We start from the raw sequence: 18,223 nt of genomic DNA on the forward strand, positions 1-18,223 counted from the left end.
GTTTTGATTCCCTTAATGTCTCTTGATGAGAATTATGACTTTGAGCTTCATCCATGTAAGACTGGAGCTGATTCATTTTCAGTTCTGTGGAGTATTCTATCATACGAATTTACCCAATGTGTTCCTTTCTGCAGTTGCTAGCTGTTTGGGTTGGTTTTGGTTTTTGTTATTATACCCAATACTACTAGGAACATTCTTGTGTGAGTCTCTTTGCACACACTTGTGAGAATTTCTTCAGGGTGTTTATCTAAGAGTAGGGTTGCTGAGTCATACGGCATGCGAGATAGAGCCAGATTGTTTTCCAAAGTGGTCGTTTCCGTGTGTGCTCCTTCTAGCTTGGTAGAAGGTTCCAGTTGTCCTCTGTCTTCATCAACATTTGACAGACTGTTTAATTTTTTGCTAATCTGCTGAGAGTATAATTATATCACATTGTAGTTTTGACAGGCATTCCCAGGATTATTAATTAGGTTCAACATCTTTGCATATATGTATTGGACATTTACGTTGCTTGTGAAATTTCTGTCCAAGCCTTTTGCTTATTTTTCTTTTGGTGTTTGCTTTTGTATTCTGTTGACCTCTGTGTTCTTTAGATATTCTGGATACGAGTCCAGTGTGGACTTGTCTTTCTCCACCCCTCTAGCCTGCCTTTATGGTTTTATATCTACAGAAAAGCTGCAAGTGTAGTAAAATAAATACCTGTACACCTACCTTCACCTGTGCTCACCAGTTGTTAGCATTTTGCCACATTTGTGCTACTTCTCTGCCTATATATTCATACATAGATAGGTAGAGATATTAAGAGAGAGAATTTTTTTTGAAACATTTGAAAACAGATTGTAGACATTATAGCATTTCACCCCTAAATACTTTAGGATGTATCTCGTAGGAATAAAGACGTTCTTTACAGAAAATACGGTTATCCTTCCCAAGGAAATTAATAACACCTCATTATCTGCAGTCCATATTCAGATTACCCCCAAAGGTCCCCCAGACATCCCTTATAGCCCCCTTTTTTTGATCCAGGATCTGATCTAAGAGCCAGGATCTAAGGTTCATGTGTGTTTGGTCATCATGCCCCTTTGGTCTCTTAATGTGGAAGTTACCTGGCGTCTTCCTTTGGTTGTTTCTCTTGATGTTGACCTTTTTGGCAAGTCCAAGCTAGTAGTCTTATCCAGTGTCTTGTCATATGGATGTGTCTGATTGTTTCCTTTAGGGCTGGATTCAGGTTGAGCATTGTTGGCATGGACACCCAGGGATGGTGTCACATCTGTGGCATCACGTCAGGAGATAAGCAATGCCAGTTTGTTCATTATTGGCAGTGCCAGCTTTTCTCAGTGGTGAAAGTGGTGACAGCCAGATGTCTCCATTGAAGGTACACATTTTCCTTTTGTGATCAGTAAACAGTCTGGAGAGTAATACCTTGGCACAACACATATCTCCTGCTTCCCAACCACCTCTCACCAAGTTGGATCCTTTTTCTGATCTGTGTGATGATGTTTCACCTCCCTTGCTCTCTGCTTGTAGTTGCAATTCCCTCTCAGTTTCTTTAAGAGCATTAAGCACCCTTGCCTTGTGTACCTGAGTGCTCTGCTCTGTGGGTCTAGTTCTGTTTTCTGTTGCCTCTGATGACTCTCGCTCACAGTGCCATGGTTCCTTGTTGATTTTTGTGATTTTCGACTACAACCTTGTACTTCTTAGGACTTTTTCTAAAGTGAATTCCTTGAGGCCTGGGTTTCAGGTGGATTCCTTCTGAGAAGACAGACTGAGGTGTGGGGGATCTCTCAGGGTGGTGTGAGTTAGGGCTGAAACCTGAGGACTGGTGTTTTTCTGGCATCCGTGGTTGTAGGTTTAGTGCTGGCTCAGCCTAACAGTGAGCATCTAGTTACTGGGGTTTTCCTAGGAGGTTAGCCACCGTAGGAGGGCCCTAAGCTTTGCCTTTTGTCACCCCAGAGGCCATCAGAGCTGGAAATCCAGGTCACTAGTGCAGCAAATGCCCTCATGGCAGGCTTGGCAGGTCTCCTGAGGTTGCACTTTTACTTAGTGTTTGGCCTCTGGCAGCTCAGACTTTTTTTTGTCAACTTAGTGATGCATTTAAGATTTTGATTTTGATTTTTTTCAGAGATAGGGTCTTGCTTTGTTGTCCAGGCTGGAGTGCTGTGGTGTGATCGTGGCTCATTGTAGCCTGGAACTCTTGGGCTCAAGTGATTCTCCCACCTCAGCCTCCTGAGTAGCTAGACTTACAGGTGCCCACCACCATGCCCGGCTAATTTATTTTTATTTTTTGTAGATATGGGGTCTGACTATGTTGCCCTGGTTGTTCTTGAACTTCTGGCCTCCAGCAATCCTCCTGCCTGGGCCTCCCAAAGTGCTAGGATTACAGGCCTGAGCCACTGTGCCTGGCTGTGTTTAAAAAAATTTTAAGATAATTATTTATTTTATTTTATTTATTTGAGATGGGGTCTCACTCTATCCCCCAGGCTAGAGTACAGTGGTGTGGTCATGGCTCACTTCAGCCTTGACATCCTGGGCTCAAGCCATCCTCCCACCTCAGCCTCCTGAGTAGCTGGGACCACAGGCATACACCACCACACCTGGCTAATTTATTTTTATTTTTTGTAAAGACAAGGTCTCCCTATGTTGCCCACGCTGGTCTTGAACACCTGGGCTCTAGTAATCCTCCCACCTTGGCCTCCCAAAGTGCTGGGATTATAGGCATAAGTCACTATGCCTGGCCTTTTAAGAAACTTTTATCAACATCTTTAGTTGTTTTTTGGGAGACGGCCGCCCAGGGTGTCCGTCCTGGTGTAAAGGGGTGCTGACCTAGTCTTCAGTCTTGCTGGTTATGGGCTGGAGCTTCCTCGGGGGATGCTGGAGCTATTTCCATGCCCTTGTGTGAGATATGCAGCGGGGCGGAAGGTCCTGTTTGAGGCACTCCCAGCAGCCTGTGTGGCCTGTCCTTGTACTGTCACATGCCCAATGGGACAGGCAGGACCTGGTGGGGTGGGGCGGGCAGGGGTGGTACCAGTGGCCTCTCTGGGTGGTGGCTCCCCACACTGACTCACTTCGTGGTACTCTTTGCTGATTTACACAGAAGGGTTAGGGGACTTGAGCACAGGGCTGTGCAGCCCAAGGGCAGGGCGGGGGCCCAGGCTGAGCTGAGGCCTGTCTGGTATGAACCCCCAAAAGCCCGAGAATGTCTTGGGTAGAGACCTGTGGTTTTTGGGCTCCCGCCACTGCCCCAGGCCTGCTTCATCTGTAGGGAGGAAGGCCCTGCAGGTGTGGGCGGGTGTGTGCCAGCAGGACGTTTGCAGGCCTGCCCCTGCCTCCCTTGAGTGCGGTGTCCGTGGACCTCTGTGCCAGTTGCACCTGCCCGCTGGTCCCCACACCCAGAGGAGCGCTCTGGACCTCTCTTGGGAGAGCCCTGGGGCCTGCCGAGCTGCCTCCGCAGTGGCACATTGCAGGCAGATGCCGTTGTCGTCCATTTGTGCCCTGGGGCTTTCAGGGGTGTTTGTGGCTTCTCTGGAAAGGCTGTTAGAGTTACACAAATTGTGTCAGACTGTCTTTCATTTTTCAAAGAATGTGGCTCACTTTGACACCTGGAAGAGCAGGCAGAAGCCAAAGTTGTGCTCTGTGAATTAAGTTTCCTATTCCTTTGCCTCCGGGAGGACAGGGCCAGGGCTGGGCTGGGGCCACCGCAAGGACGGCTGGGCGCACACAGGCCTTGCGCAAGGGCGGCCTTCGCTCCACAGCCTGGGGCCAGGCAAGATAGGGGAACGTGATGATTCTCAATTAAATTAATAAAGAATAATTAGATGTCATAAATCAAGCAATCCTAGGATATTGTCATGGGAAAAATATGTAGCTAGAATTAATTAGTTTTCAAATAAAGCATTTATTTTAATTACTTGAAATGATGGAGCCCTTAATTGCCGATGCATCATTTTGGCCTGTGTGTTTTGGTTGTTGTAACAACGTGACGGGTTTGTTCCCTGCAATTCTGGGGAAACAATAGAGGAGAACTTGATTTCATCACCTGAGAATGAGCCTTCTACTGGTGAGGTTCTGGAAACTCCCACCAGGCCCCAGGCAGGTGGCAAGTGGGGGCCGGGCTTCGGCTGGCACCGCCCAAGGCCGCTGAGCTGTCTGTGTGTGTGCTTCTCTGTGCTGTGTGTGCAGGTGTGTGCACATACGTGAATGCCTGTGCCTGAGTGTGTGAGTCTGCATGTGTGTATGTGTGTGTAGGTATGAATGTGTGCATGTGTGTGTGCCTGTGTGTATGCGCACATATGAGTGTGTGAACATGTATGTGTATGCATGTGTCCTATGCGTGGGTTTTGCATGTGTGTGTGCACCATGTGCATGTGTGTGCCTGTGTGTATGTGTATGCATAGCGTGTGTCCAATGTGTGTCCGTGCCTGGACTGCACGGGGAGCCTGTGTAGAGGTGACCTGTCAGGCTCTGCTTCCTGGACGGGAGTCATGAGAGGGGCCCTCCATCCTGGACTCGGTGCTTTCCTGCTGGGTGGAGGTGCTTTTGCCGGGTCTGCATTCTTTGGCTCCTCTTGGAGCTGGGGCCCTGTCTCCCTGTCCGCCTGACTAGCTTGCCTTTCTTACCTGGCAGGCATAGCACGAGCGGGCGGTGGCTTCTGAGAACTGTCCTCCAAGCCAACCCGCTGAGGGCAGCTGTTCCAGCCCCTGGCCCGGCTGCGTCTTCAGGAGTCTTCCCCATCCCAGGCTGGAGCAGGGGCCGTGGGTCTTGGGAACAGTGTGGGGTCTGGTCCCTCCACCTCCCCTGGAAGCCACTCTCAAGTTTGGCCATGGTCAGTTGGCTTTCAGCCAGAGGTGAGAGAGGATGAAACCCCTCTCATCCCCCTCAAAAAAGAAAAGGAAAAATGGAACTTGTCAGTTAGTAAAGGACATCCCAGGGAACTCCACATTGTCTTTGGGACCCATTGAGAGAGGCAGGGTCGGGAGGTAGAGTGGCTGCCCCAGGTCTCTCTCCAGCCAGGGTGGACCTGCGCCCTGGAGTCACTGCCTGGCCCCTCCCAGGCCTCCCGCCCTCCCCCATGCAGCCTGTGCGGGCCCTGGCTGCTGTCCACCCTCCACTCTGCAGGACACCTTGGCAGGGGCATTTCTCAGGTGTTTTGAACCTTTGTTCCAGCTGGGCTGCTGCTGACTCTCCTGAAGAGAGTAAGGAGAGGGCTGACGAGTATTCAGGAAGAAAGAGGCAGGGCTTGGCGGTGGTGGTGCCACTGAAGGGGCACCCTGGACAGCCACCTCCAGACATCCACAGCACTCCTGCCTCTGCACCTGCACCCCCATCTGCCTCCTACCCAGCACCTTCTGGAAGAGTCCTTCCCACCTCCCCTGCCCTGGTCCTTTACTGGCCCCAGTCCCTCTGCTGGCTGTGGCTGCTGTGGGCCATCCTTCCTGCCCTGTGTGCAGGCTGTAGGCGACTGGGCCGGGGCCTGTCCCACTGTCCCAGAGCCCAGTGGAAGAGGGCCCCTGTAACAGGCTGCCCCAGCCACCCAGTGGTCTGCTCCTGGCCTTTCCCTCTGTGCCTTAGCCCAGCTCAGGGCCTGCAGGCAGACAGACGTGGAACGGGTCGCTTCTGGCTCCAGGGCCACCCCACAGAGCAGCCAGCTGTGGGGCTGAGGTGGAGTGAGAGGCTCTGCGGGGCTGAGTGGTTGGGTGGGCTGGGCAGGGACCGGGGAAGCTTCTCTGGGTGAGTGGTGGCCTGCAGTGGTCCGGGGAGCAGCTGCTCATTGGTGACCGCAGCTCTCCCAAGGAGCCGCATGGCGACTCTGCCCCGGCCACTCTGCCCTTCAGTGGTGCCACGAAACCCTAGAGTACTTCAGGCCTCAGTGCCAGGGGCCTGGCGCAGCTCAGTGACTATTCTCTGCCTCAGTTTCCCCAAGTGGAAAAGGGGTGCTGCCGCCTCACAGGGTGGTGATGGCAGTTAGAAACTGTGGTGGGGCAGGCCCAGGGCCCAGCAGATGTGAGAGGAAGGCTCCTCCTAGCAGCCCCCCTGGGACCCTCTTTTCCCCTGATCCCTGATCCCTGAGCTGGCCATGGGCAGAGGTGGCAGCAGGGATGAGAGAAGAAAGGAGATTGGATTTGCCAGTGGGGAGGGAGGGTGGCTCCCAAGAGAGACACTGGAGTGAGGCCTGGACAGAGGGTGGGACTCAGCCAAGCCCAGTGGCAGGACCAGCAGTCCCAGCACGCAGATGGCCAGAGTGGGAAAGCACCGGTGTGGCTGCTGGGATCTAGGGAGCCAGAGGGCACAGCCAGTGGTGGACAGGAAGGCCTGGAGGCCAGGGTGACTGAGGGAATGTTGGACACTGCTGTGCCCACCCAGGGATGGCTCAGATGGGACCCAAGCGGGTGCACCAGTTAGGTGCAGAGGCCAACAGGCACAATGCGAGGAGGGCTGGCATCTGTGGGGCTCCCAGGTTCCCCCAGCAGTGGGGGAAGGGTGAACTCTGTGCTCTCTGCTGGGCTCACCGCCGTGCAGGGAACTGGTGCCTCTGCAGCCACAGTCCATTCATCAATGTCTGGGGAGCAGGGGTGTCTCTCCCAGGAGGGGCAGAGGGCCAGGGTCACTGAGCAGGGGCAGCATCTCAAGCACCTCTGTGCCTGAGCAGCCTTCCTAGAGGATGGGAGTAGGGATGCAGTCATTCACACGCCCTCCCTTGGTGCCCAGGTAACTGCATCCTGCCAGCATGGCGGCCCCCTGCCCGCCACCGCCTCCAGACCCCCAGTTTGTCCTTCGAGGCACCCAGTCACCGGTGCATGCACTGCACTTCTGGGAAGGAGCCCAGGCTCAGGGGCACCCGGTCCTCTTCTCAGGGTGAGTAGCTGCGGCCCCAGCCCCAGGCCACCCAGGGCCAAGTCAGGAGGTCGTGACCTAGCAAGGAGCCCAGCACTTGTTTGAGGGTGCTGGCCAAGGGGCATGGACTGCTCGTCACCCAGGCTCGCACCCACCAGACAGACACACTGTCCCTTGGGGGAGGCAGAGACACGCACACTCTTTGTTACAGACTCAGGAGCAGGCAAGACCACCCAGCATGCATTTCTGTGGTATGGCTCCCCCCACCTCCAGAGAAGCAGATCTGCCTGAGTCACACCTAGAGGCTCCTGAGGGTCCCCCACTGCACTCTCTGGAAGAGGAGCACTTTGCCAGTTTGCCCCTTAGTTCATATTTAGAGCTGTCGGCTTTTCAGCTCTACCAGCCTAGATGCCCTCATCCCACAATATAGCCTCCAGGCTGGCCCCGGAGCATTCAGCACACCCTTCTGCCCCCTGATGCCCTGCTCGGCTTGTCTGAAACAGGTCTCAGAGTGGCCTGGTACACGTCTGGAGCCTGCAGACACGGAGAGCGGTCGCCACCCTGGATGGCCACGGGGGCCAGTGTGTAACCTGGCTGCAGATGCTGCCCCAGGGGCACCAGCTCCTCAGGTGGGTCTTCAAGGTGCGGGAGCCAGGTATGGTCTTCAGGGGAGTCAGGAACTCTCTGATGGAGGCCCTAGTGTCCATCACTGGGTGGCAGAACGGAGTGGGGGGACCAGAAGGGGCCAGAAGAGGGTCCGCAGCAAGGGCAGGGTGTGCAGGACCAGCCCCTCGTCGTGGGGAGGCAGGCAGGTCTGCCTCTGCATCTCCACCATCTCCACTGGACCCTTCATGCTCCAAGCTGGAGCCAGGAGGTGCCAGCTGAGGAGGCCAGAGCTCCAGGGCTGGTAACATCTGAGGTGAGCCCAGGTGCAAGTTGGTGGGAGGGCCTTCACAAGGGCACTGGGTTGTGGCTTGGGAGACTGGGCAGGGGTGAGGGCATTTGCTAAGAGGAGGGGAATGGGACAAAGTACAGGCTCAGAGATGCAGGCAGTGGTCCCAAGGAGGTCCTCCCTGTCCACTGCCCTTCCTGCCTGAGCCGTGTGCCATGAGCATGGCAGGTCACACACGGTGCCGGTGGAGGCCCTGGGAACTGGGGGTTCTGGCAGCTGAGCCCTGGCCGTGTGTGTCCCTTCACTAGGTTATGACAATGCACCTGACTCTTCCCAAGAGGACCCAGCCCCTGATGTGCCACATACGGCTATGTGGCCGGCAAGATGGCGGCTGAGTGGCCGGGGGTGGGGCTTGGGCTTGGGAGTGTAATGCTGTCCCATAGCGGTGTGTTTTGTGTTTCTGAAGTGGGCGTGGTAGTGAGGGCCATCTCCCCATCCAGTCTCCTCTGCAGTGTATCCTATGGTTTCTGCCCCTGCAGTCTCCTCCCTCAGGGCCCCGAGCTCACATGTGTGTTCTGTCCCCTATACATCACTTGGGCATGACTTGTCCAGAATGTGCCTCCGCAGGAAGGGTCCACAGAGGTGGCCTGTCTTCGTTGGTACTCAGACCCCACTGTTCTAGCCTCTGCTTAGCACAAAGGCAGGTTTCTGGATGCCCCCACGGTTCACGAGCCCTTAGCCCATCCCGAGACAGTGTGACCGTACCCTCCATGACTGCTGTGCTGTCTGGCCAGGTGCCTGCTGGGAAGAGCCCAGTGAACGTATGAGGATGGCTGTGGCGCCATTGCAGTGTCAGCCTGTGCCTTCAGCAGAGCTCTCCCTGGCCAGGGGTCCACATTGAGCCCAGGCCTCTCCTCAGAGGAGCCTCTGCCTCCATCCCGTGGGCCCAGGTCCCAGGGCCACCTCTGTGGACCCTTCTGCAGCTTGGTCTCCCATGGCCATGACACCATCCTCCTGATGGGTGGCAGAGCCTCATCCTGAGGTTACCTGGCTCACAGGGCCCTGCTCCACACGCTGGTGCACTACTGGGTGAGCAGGAGGTGGCAGGGGAACAAGAGGGCCTGGCATTCCTGGTTGGGGAGATCCCATGTGCTGAGGCCCTGGAGGTCCTGCCTGTGAGTGTGGTGAGGGACAGTGGGGCTGGGTGCTGGGCAGCTGGCAGCAGAGCAGGGAGGGGCAGCCCTTGGGGGTTAGCCCAATGCTGGGTTCTGACATTACCCCCATGGTCTTGTGGAGGTGACGGGGCTAGGACAACAGGCCGGAGGTAGGCCAGGAAGCAGCAGGCAAGGGCAGGTGCTTGAGGGGCTTCTCTGCTTCCCATGGGGAGTGGGAGGGACAGGGTATGGTGGGACAGGGAAGGCCTGCAGGCGGCTGGCAACAAGTCCTCCTTTGGGCCGCCTGGATGCCGGAGCAGGCTATTGTACTTGATCACAGTGACATCTGCCCCTGTGTGGGGATCGCTGCCACCAGCCCAGGAATCCTGAGCACGGGCCTGCTGCTGTCCTGGGATTTGTCTTGCTTCATATTCAGGGAACTCTGTGCCATCACCATCACGGCCCAGAACTCCAAAACGACAGGCCCGTTCTCCTGCTCTGGACTCGGTGCGTGGTTCATGGCACTGTGGAGTCCAGTCCCCGGAGAATGAGGCCTGTCTGGCCCCCACCAGTCTGCAAAACATGTCTGTGCCAGACTCATGCGGTGCCTACCACCTGGGAGATGGCTGCAGGTGACGGAGGCACCAGGGTTGTCCTGGAGAGCAGAGGCCCTGAGCCTGTGTGCTTGCGGAATCCCGGGCCTGTGTGCTTGCGGAACCCCGGGCCTGTGTGCTTGCGGAACCCCGGGCCTGTGTGCTTGCGGAACCCCGGGCCTGTGTGCTTGCGGAACCCCGGGCCTGTGTGCTTGCGGAACCCCCTGTGGTCGTGCCTGCGTACTGGCCAAGACGACCCAGATCCCCCACCGCTGGTGCAGGGGGCCTCAGTGTGGGTTTGGTCTTTGATTGTCAGAGTAGATTTCATTTCTACAACCCCACCAGGCCATGTGCATCGGGAGCTGCTGTTTGTAAGGGTCCTCCTGAGCTTTCAGCCACAGTGTAGCCCTTGGTGGTCCCTTGCGTAGGTGCCTCATGGTATCAGGCTGTCCTGCAGACGGGAGCTGTGCAAGGCCTGGTGGGCAGTCTGGGAGCTGGCGTTCGAGGGCGCCTCCCCTTCCTGCTGGGATGGTGCTGCAGTGGCCGCTTCCCAGGCAGGGCCAGCCACGGGTCAGGGGGTCTGTGGATGGAGACTGCAGGTGTGGAGTGCCAGGTGCGTTTGCACTGTACTAGAGCCTGTGGTCCGCCACCCGGCCTGCACTCAGCTGTGTTTGGAAGCCAAGTCTCTCCAAGTGGCCCTTGAAGGAAGTGATGGCTTTCATGTCGATGGGAGGTGGGAGGACGCCCTCAGCCTCCCGCATGCCAAGGACGCACCTGTGCCCTCGACAGCCACCTCAGCAGGGTGTATTTTTATCTTTTTTCTTGTGAAGTATAATGTACTCACAGAAAAGCGCAAGACAAGTGTGCTCAGAGCATTGTATTATGGCTGAGTGGGCACCTGAGCAACCACCTTCCAGTCAGGAAGTAGAGCGCAGGGCCCCTGAGCCTCCGAACCCCGAGCTGCTGCCATCTGCTCTCCCTGGAGGCAGCCCCCTCATGCCCCAGGAGGTAGCCCCTCATGCCTCATTTTTGCTTTATTTCTGAATATCTGTCTCTAAAAAGCATAGACTAGTTTCATCTGCTTTTTTCCTTGAAAGTGTAGAGACATAAGGAACAGCATCTGTATGTGACTTCTGTCACTCAGCTTTGTCTCCTTGAGCTCCCTGTGTTGCACGTAGCTGCAGTCAGCTGTCGCTGTTTTCTTTTCTTTTTTTTTTTTTTTTGAGACGGAGTCTCGCTCTGTCGCCCGGGCTGAAGTGCAGTGGCCAGATCTCAGCTCACTGCAAGCTCTGCCTCCCGGGTTTACACCATTCTCCTGCCTCAGCCTCCCAAGTAACTGGGACTACAGGCGCCCGCCACCTCGCCCGGCTAGTTTTTTGTATTTTTTAGTAGAGATGGGGTTTCACCGGGTTAGCCAGGATGGTCTCGATCTCCTGACCTCGTGATCCGCCCGTCTCGGCCTCCTAAAGTGCTGGGATTACAGGCTTGAGCCACCGCGCCAGGCCTGTTTTCTTTTCCTTACTTTTTTTTTTTTTTTTGAGACAGAGTCTTGCTCTGTCGCCAGGCTGGAGTTTAGTGGCGCGATCTCGGCTCACCGACTCCCTGGTTCAAGCGATTCTCCTGCCTCAGCCTTCCGAATAGCTGAGATTAGAGGCATGCACCATTACGCCCAGCCAATTTTTGTATTTTTAGTAGAGACAGGGTTTCACCATATTGGCCGGGACAGTCTCGGTCTCCTGATTTCATAATCTGCCTGCCTTGGCCTCCCAGAGTGCTGGGATTACAGACGTGAGCCACTGGGCCTGGCCCCTAATGGTGTCTTTAATGAACAAAGGTTACTCATTTTAATGGAGTTGATTCTAGTCTGCCAGGCTTTCCCCTTATGGAGAGTGCCTTTGTGTCTTGCAGGGAGTTCCCACGCCGAGGTCCAAGAGACCTCTCTCCATGTCTCCCCGGAGCTTTGCTGTTGTCCCTTGTAGGTCCATGGTTCAGCTGGAATTCACTACGGTGTGCAGTGAAGGCTCTGTGTTTCCATGTGGGTACCCAGCGGTCCTGCCTTCCCCCACCTCAATGCCCCTTGGATGGGGCAGGAAGGGGATCCAGGCAGTCAAAGAAGCAGGGTCAGGGGAGTGGTATGGCAGCGGCAGCCTGGGAGGCCAGGAGGTTGGTGAGAGCAGGCGGGCAGGCTCACTGGTTAAGCGTGTCAGTGAACATCTCCAGGAGAACAGAGGCCAGGGTTGTCCCTGCCCAGAGAGGAGAGTTACCAACACGGGAAGGGGGAAAGTGAAAAAGAACCTGTGTATTGTGTGTGTGAGGTTTGCGTATGGAAGTTGTGTGTGTGAGAGATGCCTGTGTGGTGTGTATGTATGTGAGGTGTGTCTGAGGTGTGTGGTGTGTGTGATTGTGTGTTGTGTGCATGCGTGGGAGGTGTGTGTGTGTTCCCTCGCCTGCGTATGGAGGGGCCTGGCGGCCAGGGCATGCTCTAGCTGTGAGCAGTTGGACACCCAGGTCCTGGCTTCTAAATGCCTGTGTATCCCAGTGGAGTGAGGGTTCCCCAGGAGATGGCAGATTCTAGGTCTGGACATCTCACGGATGGCCACATGTCAGAGGATTCTGAGCCAGCCTGCCGGGGCTCCCATTAGCCTAGGCCAATATGAGCACTAAAATGAATGATCAGAATTTGGGGTGATGAGCCTTTGAATATGATGGGTCCTGACCAGGCGACCAGGGTTGACACCCCCGATGGTGGGCAGGGCACGTCGGGTGCCTCGCAGCGTGATGACTGAGGAGAGGCAGCATCATCTGGTGTCCCCTGAGGAATATGGGTCTGGGCCTTGTCACCAGCGAAGGAAGGAGTGCAAGGACATGAGAGAGAGGCAGAGACAGGGAGAGAGAAGGGGCCGTGCAGGGGTCAGAGGGAGCCGGGGCCCACAGCAACGCAATGTGTGCCCCGCGAGACCCCACACAGGCCACGACGCCCCAGGATGACTGCGGGCTGTTGGGGTTCATCCTTGGTCAGGATGTGGTGGTGACAAGGCGGGGTTCTTGGTGACAGGCTCACCTGTGTGCACAGGGCTGGGAGAGGCCGGGAGAAGCAGCCACTGCAGCAGGAGGCGTAGAGAGTCTTCGTGCTGTTCTCACAACTGTCCTGTGAGTTCAAAACTGATTCAAAATAAAAAGTTAAGCTGGGCCGGCCGGGCACAGTGGCTGACGCCTGTAATCCCAGCACTTTGGGATGCCGAGGCGGGCGGATCACGAGGTTAGGAGATCAAGACCATCCTGGCTAACATGGTGAAACCCCATCTCTACTAAAAATACAAAAATATTAGCCAGGCGTGGTGGCGGGTGCCTGTAGTCCCAGCTACTTGGGAGGCTGAGGCAGGAGAATGGCGTGAACCCAGCAGGTGGAGCTTGCAGTGAGCCGAGATCACACTACTGCACTCCAGCCTAGGGGACGGAGCAAGACTCCGTCTCAAAAAAAAAAAAAAAAAAAAAAGTTAAGCTGGGCACAGTGGCTCACTCCTGTAATCCCAGCACTTAGGGAGGCTGAGGTATGGTTGGGCCTAGAGTTCAAGACCAGCTTGGGAAACATCATGAAATCTCGTCTCTACAAAAAAATACAAAAATTAGCTGAGTGTGGTGGCACACGCTGGTCATCCCAGCTACTTGGGAGGCTGAAGTGGGAGGATCACCTGATCCTGGGAGTTTGAGGCTGCAGTGAGCTGTGATCACCCCACTGTACTCCACCCTGGGCAGCAGATCAAGACACTGTCTCAAAGAAAAAAATGTTAAAGTTCCTGGAAAGACAAGTCAGTCCTCCGCTCCCCGCAGGCGCACATGGATGCCCTCCCTGTGAGCGTGGTGTGCAGCCACATCTCCCCGCCCTTGGCCCTGGCCCTCTTCATGCCGAGGACACCCCTATCTCGGCCTCCCTGCAGTGTCACATTGAGCCTTGCTGCCTAGCAGAGCCCCGGGGGCTGTGCGAGTGTTTGTGCTCCAAATGTCCAAGTATATTTTGATATCAGTTTGGCAGGTTCTCCAAAACCCCCGTGGAGATTTGCACAGCGACTGAGTTGCCCAGATCAGTCTTTGTGGTGCTGAGTTCTCTGGCGTGGACGCCGCACACCGCACAGCCCTTCTGGCAGAACATGGGTGCATGATAATAACTGGGACCCAGACTTTGTTTCAATTTCTTCTGTTTGTCCACCAATGACGTTTCTGCTCCAGGATCCTCTGAGCTGTCACGTCTCCTTAGTCCCTTCTGGGTGTGTGATCATTTATTTTCGTGACCTCAACATTTTGGTCTTTTTTTTTTTTTTTTTTTTTTGAGGCAGGGTCTTGCTTTGTCACCAAGGCTGGAGTGCAGTGGTATCATCACAGCTCACACAGCCTCAATCTCCCAGGCTCAAGCAATTCTCCTACCTCAGCCCCCTGAGTAGCTGGAACTGCAGGCACACGCCACCAAGCTTGACTAATTAAAAAAAATTTTTTTGTAGAGATGGAGTCTCACTATGTCAGCGAGGCTGGTCTTGAACTCCTGGGCTCGAGCAATCCTCCCACCACCACCTTCCAAAGTGCTGGGATTACAGGCCCGGGTCATCGCACCTAGCTGACACTTTTGAAGAGTTACTGCGCAGATGTTTTGTAGAACACCCCTCAGGTTGGGTTTGTCTGATATTTTCTCAGGTTAAAACTGGGGTGATGGGTTTTGGGAAGAAACCCACAGAAGTGAGGTTTCTCATCCTATCATCCTGGCGTCCATGCTGAGCACATGGGTCCCTGATGGCCCATGGCTTGGCGAGGACGACCCTGGTCGCTGGGGCAGGAAGTGTCTGCCTGACTTCACTGTCAAGGTATAGCTTTTGCTTACTAGTTGCAGTCCACATGCAAAGGGAAAATGAAGCTCCACCTCCTGTGGGGAGGAGAGCCAAGGATGTGTGGCCCTGTGTTACAATCACCGCAGTAATTACTAACATCTGGGGAGTGTAGTCACAGCTACTCAGGAGGCTGAGGCGAGAGGATTGTTTAAGCCGAGGAGTTTGAGACCAGCCTTGGCAATATGTTGAGACCCTTACACTTTTGCCGCTGATTTTAGCATCCATCTGTGGACTCTGCCTGCACTAGTTATTACTGGGGTGTTCTCATTTCCTTCATCCCTCCCAGCCATGGCAGATTCCTACTTTAATTGGAATATAAGAAGCTGGAAGGAAGGTTTATTCCTTCTTTCTGATACATAATGCACATTCACTCATGAGGATGGGCTCATGCAGATTTACTTCTTTCTTTGAGCTAAAATCTAATACCACCATGATTTATTTGATTTCTCAGATTGTTCCAGCTTCAGAGCCCATGTCCCTCTGACATCCCTGTTCCTTTTCTATTTTTATTTTATTTTTTGAGACAGGGCCTCCTGGATTGCAGTGGCTCCATCATGGCTCACTGCAGCTTCCAACTCCCAGGCTCAAGCAATCCTCCCACTGAAGCCTCCTGAGTAGCTGGGTCTACAGGCACACACCACCAGGCCTGGCCAATTTTTGTGTCTTTTGTAGAAATAGGGGTCTCACTGTTTTGCCCAGGCCGATCTGGAACTCCTGGGCTCAAGCAATCCTCCTGCCTTGACCTCCCAAAGTGCTGGGATTTTAGGTGTGAGCCACCACACCCAGTCTTTATTTTATTTTATTTTTTATTTATTGAGACAGAGTCTTGCTTTGTCACTGGAGTGACAAATGGCTGGAGTGCAATGGCTCAATCTTGGCTCACCACAACTTCTGCCTCCCGGGTTCAAACAATTCTCATGCCTCAGCCTCCCAAGTAGCTGGGATTACAGGCGCACGCCACCACGCCCAGCTGATCTTTTTGTGTTTTTAGTAGAGACAAGGTTTCACCATGTTGGCCAGGCTGGTCTTGAACTCCTGACCTCTCAGGTTATCCGCCTGCCTTGGCCTCCCACAGTGCTGAGTACAGGCGTGAGCCACTGTACCCAGCCTTATTTTATTTCTGAAGCATTTCTCACTGCCTGGCACTACACGATGCTTGAGACTAGCATCTTGGTTTTCCTCCAGTCTGTCCTAGAGTCAGCCATTTCTCCAGAGCCCTGGTTCCTGTCTTTGAAGAACAGGATAAGAAACCAAAACCTGGTGTTAGGTGTGGTGTTCTCAGCGGACAGCAGTGGGAGGCGCCTGGCTTGCAGGGTGACCTGTGCTTACACACTCATCTGCACTCATTTCTGTCTGTGCATCTGACCACTCGTTGCTTGTCTTGACTTTACAATTCTAATTTGACTCCGCCAGCCCATCTCTCCCTGTGCCTCTCTGTCACATCTCCCTGTGGTGAGACCCCGAGCCCGTGAGCCACCCCTGGTTTCCTCATCTGTTCTACCAGGTGTACGCGTGGAGAGGATCCCTAACTGTAACCTGCACTCCTCTGAGAAACTAATTCACCCACGGGAGCAGTTTCTGCACAGTTATTTTTGTCTTCAACCTCATAAGCATCTAGTCATGAGCACTACCCCAAAACGCCTCAGGTTGGCTCCCCTCTGTTCTCTCCCTTGTCAGTCTGCAGTCCTTCCTGGGGGCCTGGCACCCTGGGTGTTTGCTGGTTTTAGGATGCACACAGTGAAGTTTGCTGTCTGTGCTGTGCAGCACTTCAGGCTTGGTGTCCCCCACCCCGGGGCCACGCTGGGCAGCCGTCGGTCCACAGCCTTGGTCCACTGCGTGTCCTGGCCTCGGACACTTTGGTGCTGGCTCATGTGTCAGTGCCAGAGCGGTGAGGCCCTTCCTCAGCTGAGGCTCCTGACCTGCGGTGATCCAAGCTCACGGCACCCGCTCTCTGGAAACGTGGCCTTGCCTTCCTTCCGCCGCAGGGGCCACAGGAGCTGACACTTGTCCAGGGGAGTCTCAGGCCTGTCTCCTCTTTGTCTGGCAGTCAGGGCCGAGACCTGAAGCTGTGCCTGTGGGACCTGGCGGAGGGCAGGAACGCTGTCGTGGACTCCGTGCGCTTGGAGAGCGTGGGCTTCTGCCGGAGCAGCATCCTGGCCGGGGGCCAGCCGCGCTGGATGCTTGCCGTGCCAGGGAAGGGCGGCGACGAGGTGAGAGCCAGCCCACCTGAGGCCCCGTGTTCTCCAAACAGCTGTGCTCATCCCCTGCACTTGGTTAGGAGGCGCCTGCGCCCACCCACGGGACCCCATGGAGCTGCCCACCCGACGGCAGCTCCACCGGCCGGGGCTGGTGCACAGCCAGCTAGGCCTGGGCCTGTCCCCTCGGGGTGGCCCGGCTGATGAGCCATCCTCCTAGGGCAGAGGGAGAATCAGGAGGCGTTGGGGGAGGGGCCGGTGTTTTGGAGGCTTGGACACCCAGCACAGTTCTGCACATGGAGGAGAGCAGCGTGGGATGGCCAAGCATGGAGGCCCGAGGCCGGCAGGGTAGAGACCTCAGCAGGCCCTGAGGACCTTAGACCCACGTGGGAGGAACGCTCCGGGGCAGCTGGCAGGAGGCAGTGGGAGAGAGACCAAGGCCCTGGTGAAGTTGGAGGCCTGGGGAGGGCCGAGCCAGGGCAGCAGGGAGGGTGGTGTCTCAGGGCACAGAACCAGGGCTGGGCTGGGTGGGCGCAGGCACAGGGTGGTGATCACAGTCCCCAGGAGAAAGATGAGCTAGGGAACACCCAGGGGGATGGGAGGTCACCAAGCAGGGAGGCCACTGTTAGGTGGAACTTAGGCCTGAATGACCAGAGGTGTTGGTAACACAGGACTGGCCCAGCTGGACAGTGGTGTCCACACCCCCAGTGGCACAGGAGGCAGGGTCTGCCAAGGGAGGGGTGCCCAAGATGTGCAGGGAGGGTGTCATAGTGGTGGAGGGCGTGGCTGGAGGCTCAGGTCATGGGAGAGCCGAAGGGAAATCAGAGAAGAGCCTGTGAGTGGTGACTGTCCCGCCTGGTGAGTGGGGTGTGGTGGCCCGAGGGCAAGGCGTGGGGAGGACATACCATGGAGTAGGGGTCGCACACGTGGGGGCTACTGTCCATGCCCACTGCCAAGTCGTCCCCATTCCCTGTGCCCCAGCTGTCTTTGGGGCTGGTACTGGGCAGGGCGGCCCCCACGCACAATTGGGCTTGGCCTCTGCCCAAGGAGAGTCGTTCTGTCTTCAGGCAGATCCAGTACATAAATAATGAGATAGGAACAGGCATTTATTTGTTCATTGCATTTAAATAACCAATTAGGAGCTACATACACTTTTCTTGCCAATCTGCCAAAAACCTGTTACAAGTTGTATTTATGTCAGAAAGAGGGGTGTGCTTCCTCCCCCGGGACCCAAGGTCTGCAGACCCACAGGAATGCCGCAGGAGTTTGAGTCAGCTCTTCCCTTGTCCTGCTGTCCTCCATGCGCTGGTCTCAGCCACCCCCAGGGCGCCAGCCAGCACTCGGTCAGCCTGCGCTGCCCCTGGCCCCATGTCCCCTGTGCTCAAGGCCATCTAACCCTCCTCCTGGCTTTCGGCTCTCTCCATGGGGCGGCATCTGTCTTTTCCGGGGGCAGCCTGTCTGGAGACCTCGCACATCCTGGGAAAACAGTTGCTTTCCACATTCCCACCTGGAATCTGTCGGACTGGGCGGGAGAAAGCCTTGCTGGACTGCACCCAGACAACGCCCAGGGAGCCGCACTCCCACCCCACTCGGCTGACTGGGTGGCCACACTTGCCCAAACCTAACATCTTTCCTTCTGGAAACAAAAGTTGCAGTCAGATGCCAGGCAGAAAGCTCATGGGTG

At 55.5% G+C, this 18,223-nt stretch overlaps 1 protein-coding gene across 4 annotated transcripts in view; it reads left to right on the forward strand.

The window, feature by feature from the left end:
• GNB1L (G protein subunit beta 1 like) overlaps positions 1-18,223 on the forward strand; it is a 70,626-nt gene that overhangs the window by 29,749 nt on the left and 22,654 nt on the right. For 3 of the 4 annotated variants that reach the window (XM_028827450.2, XM_028827451.2, XM_015149651.3), the window contains exons 3-5: positions 6,703-6,849; positions 7,332-7,457; positions 16,392-16,554. In XM_028827450.2, the coding sequence (XP_028683283.1) occupies positions 6,722-6,849; positions 7,332-7,457; positions 16,392-16,554 (417 nt within the window). In that variant the 5' untranslated portion in view covers positions 6,703-6,721. 4 annotated transcript variants of the gene reach the window in all.

Source organism: Macaca mulatta, chromosome 10, assembly GCF_049350105.2.
Source record: "Macaca mulatta isolate MMU2019108-1 chromosome 10, T2T-MMU8v2.0, whole genome shotgun sequence".
Classification (NCBI taxonomy): Eukaryota; Metazoa; Chordata; class Mammalia; order Primates; family Cercopithecidae; genus Macaca; species Macaca mulatta.